Here is a 16,170-nt window from a genome sequence, read left to right as displayed (position 1 = left end):
CCATGAACACCACACACAGAGTAGAACCATCCCTTCCATCAAACCCCAGAACTCAAGCCAGGCTTAGAAATTAGGAAAACCCCATGCTCACCATCTGGGTAGTTGGGTAGAGAAAAGAATATATAAATAATCATGATTATAGCAGTGGAAGGATGTTTCTGGAGTCACAGGTTAGAAATGTAAATGCACTTAAAGTTATATTTATGTCAGCTTATACTATATATACACTTTTATTAAGTCAACTTGTTCTATAAGGCTTGTAACCAAAACAGCAATCTGTTGTCTCATACCACCCCATAATTCCCTAATCTCCAGAGTCAACTATTTTTAACTACTAACTCTTTCTTCTAACACTCCCTTTATATTTCTAAATTAAAATGTGTTCAAAAATTCTATTATTATGCCTGCTCAAATATATTTATACCCAAGCCATATACTATGAGCTATAGACAGATCCTTTTGCTACAAGTTGTTTTTTTTTTTCAATTACTGATTACTCAATTTTAAAATTAGTTTTCCAAGTACCTATCACTATTCTGTCCCAAATATTTACAAAATTATACATCTCTTCTCAATACTTTAAAAATTCCAAGTTATCTATCAGTTCCTTTCTCTTTTTTCTTTTCTTTTTTTCCACCCTCATTCCCCCTTTCTCCTCTTTCCTTCTTTTTCTCCCCTCTCCCCCCTTTTTAAAGAAGTACTGCTATTGAAGCTCTCAATTAACTTGCTCAAATTCAGACCTCTTGTCCTCTAGACATGATGCACAGGTGTCTTCTTGGAATTCCCCTTTTACCATTATCCTAGGAAATTCTTTCTGAATCTTAAGAAAGCCAATCAGATTGCCTCTGATTGCTGGATACTTTGATTTCTTCTTTATTGATTTATTCTCTAGTTTTGTTGGAGTATCTCCTTTATCTCATGAGAAAAGACGGAAGACCTGTCTAGAAATTTGCTTATACTATCTTCATGCTTGAGTAATTGTTTGGCTGGGTACAGAATTCCAGACTCGTGTATTAAAATGACTGATGTCATTTTCTGATGTTTGACAAATTTAAACCTCAGTGCTATCTCTGCCCCACATCTGGGCAAGCTGATAAGAAAGCCCTGATGTTCCATCTTTTGGCAATGGTTTCAAGTTAAAACCATGCCTGGGAAACTCCATCCTTGCCTCACTTAACACCCCTTCTACTGTTTCTTCTCCCTGTTCTCTCAAGCCATTTTCAGTCCTATTTGGAAGATGCACTTCTCTCTAGAAAGTCTCATTATGTGAGTGACAAACCTTTCCTTAACCCTCTTGGTTATATGGGTGGCATCATCAGTCTTGAAATACCATCAGTCTTGAAATCTGAACCGAATTTTGCCTGGGCATCTATTCTATCTCTGCTAAATCTGTATGCTTCAGAATTTTAAATGCATTGCAGTTGCTCTTGAGAAACTCAATGCCATTCATATTCTCCATTGCTTATTTGCAATCAACAATTTTTTTTCCTGGAAGACTGAAGGATTTCTCTCTTTATCCTGAGGATCTTTAAGTTACATTGTGTTGTGCTTGGTATGAGTCTTTTTTCATTCATTGTGATGGGCAGCTGGTGGGCTCTTTTGTTATACATACTCATGAGCTCTCTTAATTCTAGAAAAATGTCTAGCTTTATGTCTTCATAATTTCCTTTCTGTTTACTCTATAATGTCTGGAACTATTATTTTTCAGATGTTAGAATGTCTGAACTCATCTTCTCATTATTTTTTTTTAAAGATTTTATTTATTCATTTGACAGAGAGAGATCACAAGTAGGCAGAGAGGCAGGCAGAGAAAGAGAGAGAGGGAAGCGGGCTCCCTGCTGAGCAGAGAGCCCAATGCAGGACTTGATCCCAGGACCCTGAGATCATGACCTGAGCTGAAGGCAGCGGCTTAACCCACTGAGCCACCCAGGCGCCCCATTATTTTTCTTTTTAAAATAGCAGTTTTATTGCGATAAAATTTATATTCCATAAATCTCCACCTTTTAAAGTATACAATTGAGTGATTTTAAGTATACTCACAGAATTGTGTCACCACTGCCACTATTTTTATCTTTTATCTTCTGATGTTAGTTTAACTTTTGGAATATTTCCTTAAATTCATCATCCAATCCTTCACAGAATGTTTTCTTTTTCTTCCTTCTTCTTCTTTTTTTTAAAGATTTAATTTATTTATTTGACAGAGAGAGACAGAGCAAGAGAGGGAACACAAGCAGGGGAGAGTGGGCGAGGGAGAAGCAGGCCTCCTGAGGAGCAAGGAGCCTGATGTGGGGCTTGATCCCAGGACCCTGGGATCATGACCTGAGCCAAAGGCAGACACTTAATGACTGAGCCACCCAGGCGCCCAGAATGTTTTCTTTTTAATTTTGTATTTGTATAAAAAACCATACAAAATTTGTGTAAATGTTTGTATAAAATTTGTACAAAAAATTGTACTATGATTGTATTTTGTATTTGTATGAAAATAATGTATTTATTTTTAGTTTTGTATTTTTATTTTTTAAGAATACTTTTTGTTTTCCAACTGCTCCTTTTCATAGTAGTCCATACTTTTATCTTGGATATATATTTTCATTGTCCTGAGGATAATGAAACATGGCTTTTAAAATTTTTCCTTACTTTGCACTGTATCCCTCAAGCTTCTTTTCATTTGGTACCATTTATTTGAAATGCTTTCATTAAGTGCCTTTTAATTCTTGAATGTTCAGGAATGATGCTCTAACACATTAATTGGAAATTCTAGGTCCATGAGTGGGATTTAGGAACTAGTGGGCTTCACAGAAGGGTCTTTAAGATAGGGACCAGTTCATTACTGCCAGAATATAGGTCTCCTTCTGGTCAGAGAAGATTCTAAAAGCAGAATCCTCCAGTCTTTTTTGAGGAGTATTTTCCCGAGTGGGGTAAGGTGGGATAATGGGCCCAAAAGTTACACCACTAAGTATACAAACTTTAGTTAATTCCCTTCCCTCCTCCCTGTACCCCTACTACTTTTCAATATGGCATCCCTGAGTCCAGATCCTGTGCTTCAATGTATCTGGACTGCCAAGGTTGGAAAAAGAGTAATTGTCTGACCACACCGTTAGGGAAGGGAGCAAAGAATTTAACCATAACTTTTAAAGATTTCTAAAAATCCTCCTATTTTCAACACTATCTGTACACATTTCTTCAGGAATATGTGATGCCTCTAATTCCTGAAACTATAGCTTGGATCAGTTTGTTTCTTCATTTGTCCTTACTTTAGGCATCTAGCTCTCAATTATTTTTTCCTTCTCTCTCAGGAAAGGGAGAAGTAAATGTCTATGTTCAATCTTCTATACTAAATATAAAGTCTTGAATTAATTTTCATCATGTTGCAAAATTAACTACATTCCAAGACAGAATTAAAATGGTTACTTATATATTAAATAGAATTCTGTAGGCTGTTCAAAACCTAACCATTTACATTTTATTATGGGAAAAAGTATTCTAGGTTTCAAATATCAGTTGACAATGATGTCTTAGAATGCAACCAGTTTGCAAATTAGAGACAGTCTAGTCTCTATTTCCTTCTATCTTTTACCCATCAACTTGATAAATCTAGTAACCAATGACATATATTATGTATTTAAACTACAATTTAAGAAAATAATAATTATGATTAAATAGTTTATTTTCTCTAAACAGAGTATAAAACTCATTCAACAAGCATTTGCAATTATATAAGGTCCCAAACATGAGATAGGAACATAAAATGTAGGGCTTATTCTCAATGGCTTTAGCGCCAAAAGTAACAAAAGCAATAATGCTACTGCTTTGAGTCCTAAAAGAAGTATACAAAGAGTACCACAGAATTCCCAGGAAAGAACAAATCATGTAGGAAGAGAGAAGATGGGTCAAGAGAGTTCCCAGTAGAGACAGCACCTGATTTTTTTTTCCTTGAAGAACAAGTACAAGTTAAACATAAAAAGAGAAGAGAAGGAAGGAAATGTATTTTTTGAGCACCTTCCATGTTCTTTTGTACTATATTCTAGGAAATATTTCTCTATTCTAATTTCTAGCCAGCTAATTTGATTTTGAGCTGAATTCATTTCAATATTCGGATCATTTTCTGAGTTTTAAAATTTGATGATATTTTTAGTTTCTAGGGACTATAATTTTTGTTAAAACAGATTGTTATATTATGGATCCAGTGGTCTCTTGTCTTTATTTTTTTCAATATTTCCTTTATTTATTTAAGGGAGAGGGAACACGAGCAGGGGGACAGGCAGAGGGAGAAGCAGACTCCCCACAGAGCAAGGAGCCTGATGTGGAGCTCCATCCCAGGACGCTGGGATCATGACCTGAGCTGAAGACAGATGCTTAACGCACTGAGCTACCCAGGTGCCCCGGCCTCTTGTCTTCAAAGAGATATTTAAAGTTTTTTGCTATTTCTCAGCTGTTAAAGTTACTCTGTTTGCTCAATTTGTGGCCTCTCTTCTATGCCACTGATTTTATTCAAAGGTTTGGCTGCTCCTGGTTGTCCATTTATATCTCTACTTGAAAATCTTTGTTTGTATAGCAGTGCATATACACTCTGAAACAGCAGCCTACTTCTGGAGACTTATGAGTGATGAGACATTCTGAGAACCTGTGTTCTGCATGGTGATGTCCTCCTGTATTTTCTGGGTATTGTAGGTTACATGGAGCACTGTCCTAATTGTCCGGATAGGGTACACACTACAAAGCTCCATTATCAGAAATTCCACTTCAGGGGCACCTGGGTGGCTCAGTGGATTAAAGCCTCTCTCTTCGGCTCGGGTCATGATCCCAGAGTCCTGGGATGGAGCCCCGCATCGGGCTCTCTGCTCTGTGGGGAGCCTGCTTCCTCCTCTCCTCTCTGCCTGCCTCTCTGCCTACTTGTGATCTCTGTCTGTCAAATAAATAAATAAAATCTTTAAAAAAAGAAAAGAAAAGAAAAGAAATTCCACTTCAGAGGTGCCTGGGTGGCTCAGTCAGATAAGTGTCTGCCATCAGCTCAGCTCATAATCCCAGAGTCCTGGGACAGAGCCCTATACTGGGCTCCCTGCTCAGAAGGAAATCTGCTTCTGCCCCTCTTCCTGCTCCTTCTCTCTCACATGGCCATGTTCACTCTGCTCTCTAAAATAAGTACATAAAATGTCTTAAAAAAAAAAAAAAAAGAAATTCCATTTAAGAGAGTCATACTACATCTGTACCCTGGGGTTAATAAGCATAAGCATAATCTATCTCTTTCACCTTTTTATCCCACTGTGATCTTTGTGGCATTCTGCAGTTACTTCAGACTCTCTTCTGCTTCTCATTCCAGCCTCAAAATTGACACTTAGAATCCAAACCCTTAGTTCTCTTTGCTTAGGAGAGTTTCCATGGTTCATCCTGGCAGCCAGCATTGTAACTGCCAATGTTTCCAATGTAAGAAAGGGATGAGGAAGAGGAACCAGGCCACATAGTTACATAATGTAGTGTTTAATCCATCACCTTGACAATTCCTTCAGGGTCCTTTCTATTACTTTTCTGGTTTTTTTTTGTTTGTTTGTTTTTTGTTTTTTGTTTTTTTTTTTGCATTTATTGACCAACTGTTTCAAATGTCTCTAGAGCTGTTCTTACCACGGCAGCAGTTTTTCTCTGTTCTTCAAATATTCAGCAATCTGATCTCATCTGCTTTTAAGAATTCCTCAGTATTTCTGGTGTGCTGATGGCATCCTTTCTTATTTTTTAAAATAACTTTGATTACACCAATATGTAGATGGCTCACAAATTTTCTATCAGCTTCCCTCCGTATCCAACTGCTCATATGGCATTCTACTTAATCATCTTAAAAGTACTCATAACTTATATTAAAAACATAATTTATGAACCTTCCCTCAAACAAGATTTTTTTTCAGTAAATGGCACCACCTTATATCCAGTTATGCAAGCCAGAAACAGATGTCATTTTTGATACCTCCATCTACTTCATTCTTCATTTGCCAAACTCCGTCAGTTTCATTTCCTAAAATGGTCATGAGTTATGTCCACTTTGTTCCATTTCCAATGTTATCTTTTAGTACAAAGTGCCATCATTTCCCCCTAAAATACTGTATAACCCCCTACCTGATCTATTTGCATCCATTCTGCTTATTTCCACACCACGGCCAAGGTGATCATATATTTTCCTAAGTAAGACATCAGTGGCTTCTTGCTGCTACAAATACAAACACCAAAATCTTTGACATGGCCTACAATGTTATGCAAGGCCTCTGTCTGTTGAACCTTGGCTTATTACTGCATTCCCCCCTTCTTTCTGTACTACAGTCACACTGGCTTTCTTTCAGTTCAAGAACTCACAAGGCTTAGTGCCATATTAGGGTCTTTGCACATGCTGTTCCCTCTGCCTGGATGGCTCTTAACTCATCTCCTTGAACAGTTAATTTCTCCTTTTTTTCCTAAGTCAATTCAATTACTATTCCCTCATGGAATCCTTCCCTAAACTTTCTAAATAAACTCAATTAGTTACACTCAAGTCAATCTCTTTTGTAGTATTTATCTCAATTTTAATTGGCTGGAGTGTGCTTGAAGGATGAGGATGATGTCCATTGTACACATAGGATTCACCTTGGACTAGGAGAAAGACACTTCTTCCACTGAGATGGGAAGATGAGGCAAAAATACAAATGGATGCTTCTATTTGTAAGAAACAAAGCTGAGAGAGTTCACATGTGACAATCTTACCTGATACTAGCTCACTATTGGATGAACTACAGTCAACCTGGAGGTCATCAGTCACTGATTCCTAAGGGAAACGAGAATTAAAGATATAGCACAAATTATGAGACTGAATATTTTCATATTATAATATTATATCACACTAGTTTGGTTATTTTGAAAATGAAAAACTAGTATCAACATTGTGTATCAGTTTCATATGTAATAGATTCTTTCAGCCTACTGATCACAGATGTAATCTGATACTTAATATTAAATCTAAAAGTAAATACTAAAATATAATAACATGGACATATCTACAGAGTCAGCAATATACTAGTCAACTAACTACTGGATAAACCAGCAACTAGACATTAAAGGTGAATATTTTTCTGTTCCCCTAGGCTGGAAGGGCTTTTCTTTCTCTAAATATGAAAGCAAAATAAATGAAAAGAGTGATAAGTTAAAATACCAGAAATATGATTAAAGGCAAACAAAAAAATATAAAACTATTTGTTATGTGTGTATAAAGTGTAACTGTCTTCAATATATATATCAATAAGCATTTCACAAAAAAGAAACACAAATAATAAAAGGAAGGGAAAAAAGTGTAAACTTTACATTCAGAAATACTGCATTCAGAGAAATGCAGTATCAAATAACATGCTACTTTTCATCTATCAAATATATGCATTTTTTTCCTTTTTCCTTTTTTTAAAAATTTAAATTAAATTAGCCAACATATAGTACATCATTAGTTTCAGATGTCATGTTCAATAAAATATATGTACTTTTTAAGTATCAGGTAAAATGGTGCCAAGTGGCCAACATGAATCAAACTTTAAACATGATCCAACCCTTGACCCACTGCAAAGTTATTTGTCTTAGGATAACAATTTTAAGGTGCACAAAAAACTTCTGTGGTACAACGTCCACTGATACCTAAAATGGTAAAACCTGGAAATAATCTCAATCCTCCAACCACCGGAAAATAGTTATATAAATTACAGTATATTTATCTATAAGACAAAGCACTATTTAGACACTAAAAATCATATTTTTGAAGGCCATTTAGTGTTAGAGGAATATACAGTAAGATAACAATTTCTAAATTGAAAAAAGAGATTGTAAAAAAAAAAAACTGGAAAAAGGAATGTAAGGAAATACATAAAAATTAGAGGGAACTTTTTAAGCACTTTTTTTTTTTTTGCATAATCTGAAACATCTACAAGGAACACTTAACACTTAAAATCCAGAGTAAAGGCCTTTTTAAAAAATGACATTTGTTAAAAAAAAAAAAAAGTGCCATTTGTTGAAACTGCCCACCCCCAAAACACATGTTTTAAAGAGATATATAAGCTAAAGCTCTGGAACATGACTATTTAATGCTAATGGTAAATGAGTCACAAGCAATTTTTAAATTCTGTATCTCTCCAAATTACTACGTATCCTTAAAATATTGTACAGAATCCATATTAAATACAGTAAATCAAGAAGTTATATATTCTAATGGTAATGAACACTGTTACTAGCCATCAAAGGAAATTCAAATGAGAATGAAAATGGCTTTAAAATGGTTTAACTGCTACTAAACATAAGGGAGTTACTAAGAAAAACTTACAGATAGCTGTTTTATAGAAAATTAGTGAGTAATGGGCATTTCTCAAATCTGTGTCAACGGAAATTAAAAACAAAAAATATACGCCCATGAATCTTCCACCAGAATTAGAAATTCAAGGCCCTGTCTAAAGAGAAAACACCAATGTTTACAAAAACGCTAGGAAGATATGCAGTCTCTATTGAACAAAATTCTTAATACACTTTAATCTGAAGGCACATCAGTTACCATTGGCCTCTGCTTTAAGTATATCCAAGGTCCGTAAGAGAAGTATACATACACTCAATGGAGCAACTTTCTCATCCGGGGGCTCTTCATTAGTGCTATTTTCTTGCAGGCTTTTCTGTCCTGTAACTCTTAACTGACCGCTAACAAACAAATAACACAATTAATTTGCATGGTCTGGACTTAGCTCTCCCCTTCTCTGTTCACAGTTCACACTGTTCAGAATCTTAAAGGCTTATTTGGACGTCATTAGGAAAAAGTAAAGACTCCAGTGGGTTAATTGTACCAATATTCGCTGGCGCTACAAATGCTTTCCTGAAGGTTTTATCTCACTTGCTTTTAGATAAGTTGGCAAAACTGCTCTTCATTTTTTTAAATAAATATTTCCAGGGACACCTGGGTGGCTCAGTCAGTTGAGCTTCCACTGAAGATTTAGGCTGAGGTCATGATCTCCTGGGTCCTGAGATCGAACTCCTGGGGTTCCGTACTTCCCAGGGAGTCGGCTTGGGAGTCTCTCTCCCTCTCTCTCAAATAAAAATCTTCCTAAAGTCAAATTTCTGGGTCTATGTTCCAACAGCAGCCAAACTGTAAATAGTATTATAGTCATTTCTTCCTTGACACTTAGAATGAGGGCCTATAGGCAGAAAAGGAGAACTAAAGTTTTGAGGAGACAGAGGGCACAGGTTTGGCACTAGTGGCTTACGTACCTCAGTGGCCTAGAACCGCTAACTCCCTGCCCACTGCACTCTGCTTTCTCTGAGATCTTCTGCAAACGATGTGCTTTCCCTTTCAAGCCTAAGAGAGGACGACATATTTCAGGGCAAAGCCCTGGAAGCCGGCTTGCTGCCCTCGGGTGTCCCTGGGCTGAGGACTAGTCACCCCCGCCCTTGTGCTCGCCCACCCTGGGCCCTTCTCCACAGGCCTTGTCAGTTGGGGCTTACGGTGCGCAGAGTGCCTTCTGCCTGGACCTGGGGGGGGCCTCTACTTTCGCGGTGGGGCCTAGGTCCAGCGTCGGGGTTAGGTTGAGCCTCTGGCCGGCCCGCTTCTTGCGGGTATACACCTGTAGTGACCACATTGCCACCTCACCACCAAGGCCTCAGGGACCTCTTGGCCCTTCACAGCCTGTCTCTTAGCCTTCCGGAGGAAACAATCTACAGTCTGAGTGAGCCACCGTCCAGGCAACGTAGCTGCCTGCGGAATAGAACGACAGGAGCGGGACGAAGAGATAAAAGCCTACAGCACCAACGCCTGACTGACTGGAGCCTGCAGGGCGCTCCCGCCCTTTTTTATCTTGACCAAGCCGCGCGATAGCTTCTGGGAAGCGGAGTAACGAGGAGGAGGCTCCGCCCCCTGAAGACGGCCCCGCCTCCCCGGGGGCGTAACGTCGGGGTATTTGGCAGTGGGCCCGCAGGGTTGCGGACTGGTAGTACAGACTCACCCGTTTCTCGCCTGAAGGTAAGCTTATGGGGAAAAGGCTTTTCGTCGTCCAGGAGGTTGCTCCTCTGCATTTCATTTTTTCCTTGGCGTGATGAGCCTGTCACGTGATGCTACGGATGGCTCAGCCTGTCTCCTTGTAACATTGCGTTAAAGCCCTGGTAATAACAGTGTTGGGGTCTGAACATAGGGAATCTAGCGGGGGTGGGGGGGTAGAGGAGGACGGGGCGGTGGTGGGGCGTCACCTGACTCAGTGCGGGAAGATCAGACGGGAACAAAAGTACATTAAACCAGTAGAGAATATCCTCCTGAGCAATGAGCTTCAGTCCCCGGGCCATGGTATTTGAGCATGCGAAGATCTTGTTTCCAGGATATTTATTCTTAAGGATAGTGGAATTCCCTTAGCCCCTGTCCAGGAGCTGTCTCTGGACATCTGGGCAGCCTTATGGTCAAGGTAGAGAATTTCTTACCTCCTGCTGTCTTGGGGCTCGGCGCGTTTGCTGGGCATCATTGCAGGAACGTGGGAATGACCTCCCTCTCTCCGTACACTGTGGTTGAACCATCTGGCTGCATCTGATGAACATATTGTGCACACAGTAACCATCTTCCTATTTTTAAAAATGACATTTCACAACATTAAAAATGCATTTGTAGAGATAAAATTACAAAAACTCCAGACTTTTTTTGTGATGCTCCAATAGTGTATATGTGTGACTATAGCACACATACAGCCACAATATTTTCATAATGAAATCACTCTGAATTTTTTAAAATTTAAAATAGGCTCATAGAAATTCACGACAGTTGATTCAATATATAAGAAATCATTAAAACTTAGCTTTCAAGAATAGAAGGTGGGTAGTCTAACCTAATTAGATACAGTGCTTTGAGTCCCTGAATCAATACTTACTCAGCACCTTAGTCTGTGTTAGACATGGTGGTAGGTCCTGGGGATACAGAGGTGTCCTTCAGTCTAGGATCTCATAGTGTTTTTGCAGTACAAAGCAATTCTCATATTTCAACCTCCTTTCTTTAGTTATATCCATAATATGCTGACAGGCAGTCTCTAGTTTACAAGTCAGGTCTCCAGGCTCTCCTCTCTCCCTTTGGGGGCTGTTGTGAAAAAAACTCGGAGTTCTTAAATGACCTGTGGGAGGTCTGGGTTCTTCCATGCCCTATACCTAGAAATGGAAGAAACAATGAAAAAGGAAAGCAGCTTAAAGCAAAAGCTGATCTGTGCTTTGGGGGCCCTATAGAGGTCTTTCTCACTCACTGGTCTGCATTTACTGAAATGCCATCAAGTAAAGATTCGTAGGAGTTAATACATAGGGTTTCAAAACTGGAAATAAACTTACGAATGATTTCTTGAGCCAAAAGAGGTCCTTGGAGATAATCTAGTTGCCTCCTCATTCTGCAGCTGAGTAAACTACAGCCTAGGGAGGCTCATTATGACTGATGATTGGCATAGGTGGCATGAGTCTGCTGGCATTTGCCTAGTGTGTTTGTCATGACCCCATTCTTCCTAACACATGGCTGGGCAGGGGGGAGAGGGAGCAAGGAAGGGAGTTTGAAGCCGTGGGCAGCAAGGGGATTAAAGAGACTACAAACAGACTTGGTTTTTTTAAAGCTTCGCCCAGAACCAGGCTATAAAAGGAAAGGAGATGTGTCCCATACAAAAGAATGAGGTAGGGCAGACACATCTCAATTCAATTATCTGTCTGTCTCCCCCATTCTACCCCAAATACACAAATGCCAGTGCAAGCATTCATCTTTGAGTGTTAAACTGAACTTCTCCCATTTCCCTTTGCACTCCTTCCATATCTAGACTCAGGATTCTGCTATTTCAGTTCAGTTATGTTATGGGTTTGACTAGGTTTGGAGCAGTTACGGAGTGGCAAACTTCCATGGGAAAACAATTCCAAATTTTGAAGAGATTTCAGAAGAAATATTTTTGTTTTTGTTTTTGTTTTTTAAATAGCCTGTCTGTGGCTTTAGGATTCCCAGGAGCTCAGAGGAAATCTTTCTGTATTTTTTATGGAGTGACCGACCCACTGAGTAGTTTTGTTTGTGGTACTATCCATAGGTTTCAAGGTGCAACTGACAACCAGTTTATTTTTATTTTTCTTTACTTGACAAGAATGAACAAAACCACAGTGATAGATGAAACATATCCTCAAGGGATTGCGATCTTAATGCATATGTACATTATGCATGAATGTATGAAAAAGAACCAAGGGGATTTTTCATAAATGGATATTTCTTTTTTAATTTTATTTATTTAAAAAAAATTTTTTTTAAGATTATTTATTTATTTATTTGTCAGAGAGAGGGAGAGTGAGAAAGCGAGCACAGGCAGGCAGAGGCAGAGGGAGAAGCAGGCTTCCCGCTGAGCAAGGAGCCCGATGGGGACTCGATCCCAGGACGCTGGGACCATGACCTGAGCCGAAGGCAGCTGCTCAACCATCTGAGCCACCCAGGCGTCCCTAATTTTATTTTTTAAAAGATTTATTTATTTCAGGGAGAGAGACAGAGATCGCAAGAGAGAGTACAAGCAGGGAGGAGAGGGGGAAGCTGACTCCCAGCTGAGTAGGGAGCCCGACATGGGGCTTGATCCCAGGACCCTGAGATCATGACCAGGGCCAAAGGCAGACAATTAACTAATTTGAGCCACCCAGGTGCCCCTAAATGGATATTTCTTGAGCATCCGCTATGGACCAGACCTTCTGCACTGGGGCTACAACTTGAGGTAACTCACAGTGGGAGTGGGAGTGGGGCAAAGGGAATCTTCTAAAATAAAAGAATAGTTGAGCTGTTTTAAGAGCTGCGTGGTGGAAGTTAGCAGGGGGATTAAAGGCTATGGCATTCTATGAAAAGGGGACTCTATGTGCCACATGGAGGCACAGAAAAGCATGAAGCTTTTAGGACACTACATAAAGTAGCTAGTATGACTGGAGCCCAGGCTCTATGGGGGAAGGGCAAGAGAAGAGATGCTAGGTCTTGTGCGCTGGAACAGGGAGTCTGAACTTTATCCTGGAAACTATGGGAAGTCATCAAAGGAATATTAATCAGCAGAGTGGTGTGACCAGATTTTCAATTTAGAAAGATCACACTGACTGAAATGTGGGTGGTGAAATTTAAGGAAGCTGGGGTGGAAACAGGAAGACTAATTAAGAAAGAGCAGTAATGGGGGCGCCTGGGTGGCTCAGTGGGTTAAAGCCTCTGCCTTCAGCTAAGGTCATGATCCCAGGGTCCTGGAGCCCTGCATTGCATCGGGCTCTCTGCTCAAGAGGGAGCCTGCTTCCCTTCCTCTCTCTGCCTGCCTCTCTGCCTGCTTGTGATCTCTTTGTCAAATAAATAAAATCTTAAAAAAAAAAAAAAAGAAAGAAAGAAAGCAGTAATATTCCAGACAAGAGATGAGAATGGCCCAGTAGGCAATAGCAAATCTGTAGAGAAGGCAGAATCTGCATAACTGAGGCACACAGTAAGAAATTGTAACCATTAGTTTGTATATGGGTAAAAGAAATTGTAAAAATGTTGTTTAAGATGTATTACAGTGGAAAATTTGAATACAGGTATTTGTTCTTTTAAAAGTATAAAAATTATTTAAATTCAGGACACATAAAAATCCAGGACACATTTGGTAAAAGGAAATGTGCAAAGCAAAGGAGAGAGTCTCTGGGTGGGGACTGTAATCTGAAGTCTGAGGACCCTTAAAAAGAATGCAGAGTATCCTGACTAGTGTGATAAAGCTCTATACAATGTTTACAGTTATCAATGACTATTAATATGCTAACTACAGGGATTATGTTATATAAATATATAAAATAGTAATTATAAGCAGCTTTGAGAAATGAAAAAATCTTTATTTTTTACAAAAGTTTTCATAAATGCATTTTATATTTGATAGGCATGCTATTATAACAAAGCAACTAAAAATATAATTACAGTTAAGATACTTCTATGCATATTTAAAAAGTAATTTTTAATCTCAGTTTTTAAAAATTGAAAGTAGAATAAGCAATTCTTCAAAAAATATCCATTTCCTTCTGCCCCATGCAATTGTTGCAAGTGACTTAACAAGGAAAATTTATCAGTCAAATGAATGTCTAAAAGCCACTGTCACCTCAACAGAACCTTTTCAGTTTGGGACAAGGTTTAGAAATGCTTGTATTCCAGGTATTTATCTATTGCCTCTGGGTTATGACCATTCATTGTTCTAACTGGAGAGTTCCTCCTTTAGGGCTTTGTCCTCCTTGAATGCTAATCTCATTCTCACTGCAGTTAGAATCACAGAAAGGACTGTGTGCATACTTGAGAAAAAAATTAAGACTATCAGGTTTGTTTTCTTTTCATGTTTATGCTTCCTTAAAATAAAAACAGGCAAGAAAATACAGCAACTTAATTCAACATATAATTTATCAATTTTATATACGATTATTCATTCTTTTTTTTTTCCTGAGATATGAAGCAAGTTTGTAAGTAGTCTGTTTCATGCAAAAAATACATTTTTCCATTGTTTACATTCATTTCATAGTATTTTGTATTCTAAATAACTATATCACCTTTGTGCTTTGTACATTTGGAAAATAGAGAATAATGCATTTTCTTTACTGCAGAAAAAATAAAAGATGATCAGTTCGTTGATGGGTAATACAGCCAAATTAAGTGGTACCTTCAAGTCGCTGAAACATTACCTGACTATAAAAGTTGCAATGCAAAGTCCTATTTTTTTCTCATGCTTGCAGGTTTACTTAAATTTATAATGAAATTTTGACTTGCACATATGAGGGAGACATGGTATGTTTATTCCTTGGACTTGTGAGTTTGTGAATTCCTAAATGTGGAAGTAGGCCTCCACGCCAATACCTCAGTTTCTCTCCTGCCTGGAGGGGAATCACTATGCAATATAAAGATCTCTTTCATGGCAAAAGGAAAAAAAAATTGGTGTATATCTTATCTTATTTTATTTATTTATTTATTTTTAAGATTTTATTTATTTATTTGACAGAGAGAAATCACAAGTAGGCAGAGAGGCAGGCAGAGAGAGAGGAGGAAGCAGGCTCCCCGCCGAGCAGAAAGCCCGATGTGGGACTTGAACCCAGGACCTGGGATCATGACCCGAGCCAAAGGCAGCAGCTCAACCCACTGAGCCACCCAGGCGCCCCGGTGTATATCTTATTTTAAATTATATACAGGATTAGTTTGCAAAATGTGAAAATTACTAATTTATATTCCTAATTATGTTACTAATTTACATTTGAATGGAAACTTGATAAAAGGCCAAACATTTAGGAATATGTTTTCTGTAATTGATCTCTGTTAAACCTCTAGATTTATATCCTATCTGATGTCCACTACAAATGTGAACGTCCTAAGTACATAGCCTTTTCCCATATTCGTTAAAGAGAAATACAAAATTTTCCAACATTAAGTTGGGAAATCTGAAACAAGAGGGATTTTTTTCCATTAACATGTATTGTTTCATTTCTCCTTTATTAAAAAATTAAGTGGAATTAAACAGAGGAATAGATAAATGTACCTGCAGTATATTTAGTGCCAAAAGTTTACTTTTCTCAGCACATCTGCTGTAACCTATTTATTGGCCCAAGTGTGATGCTTTTCACACAGATCAATCAGGAAGACCAGAAGATACATGAAGATCTTTAAAGTGAGAAAAAGAAGAAATGCTTAAGCTGTCCATAATCAATCATATCTAACTACAGTGAGATATAAATAGAATCAGTATAAGTTTTAAATTATTTGCTTATGTTACATTGTCAAAAATCCTTTTGGAAACAAAAGACAACTATGAAATTTTGGTTGAGTGGAAAGACAATGGGAAGCAGCTTCATTTTCTTCAGATGTGAAGCTACTTGTCTTATTTAAAATAGTATGACTATCTAATTCAGGTAATGATTTTTCTCTTTCAATTAGTTGAACATATTAAATATAAAAAATTAATGCTATATGGATGTAGCCTTGGACATTTTAAGAATTTGTTTTTTCAGAACTGCCTTGAAAAGTCAGTATGCATTGAACTAGCTCATATACTAAAAGTCAGATTTGTAAGTGTAAGTAAAGGGTCTGCAGAAAAAATCTACCAAAGGAATATGTAAAAATTGGGTAAATGCATCATATAAAGGTGTGATCCACTTTTGCCAAGACTGAAATATGTTATAATCACTGATACAGATTCA

The 16,170-nt window shown here is 38.1% G+C and overlaps 1 protein-coding gene across 1 annotated transcript in view; it reads right to left on the bottom strand.

Moving 5' to 3' along the window:
- Positions 1–9,614, bottom strand: part of LOC111141063 (meiotic kinetochore factor) — an 84,228-nt gene extending 74,614 nt beyond the window's left edge. The window contains 5 exon segments of the mRNA XM_022493392.1: positions 6,724–6,784; positions 8,595–8,682; positions 9,247–9,334; positions 9,481–9,517; positions 9,519–9,614. Coding sequence (XP_022349100.1) covers positions 6,724–6,784; positions 8,595–8,682; positions 9,247–9,334; positions 9,481–9,517; positions 9,519–9,614 — 370 coding nt within the window.
- Between the last annotated feature and the right edge of the window lie 6,556 nt (positions 9,615–16,170).

This window comes from Enhydra lutris, unplaced genomic scaffold (assembly GCF_002288905.1).
Source record: "Enhydra lutris kenyoni isolate GAN:26980312 unplaced genomic scaffold, ASM228890v2 scaffoldscaffold5, whole genome shotgun sequence".
NCBI lineage: Eukaryota > Metazoa > Chordata > Mammalia > Carnivora > Mustelidae > Enhydra > Enhydra lutris.
This window is presented reverse-complemented; position numbering and strand designations above follow the sequence as displayed.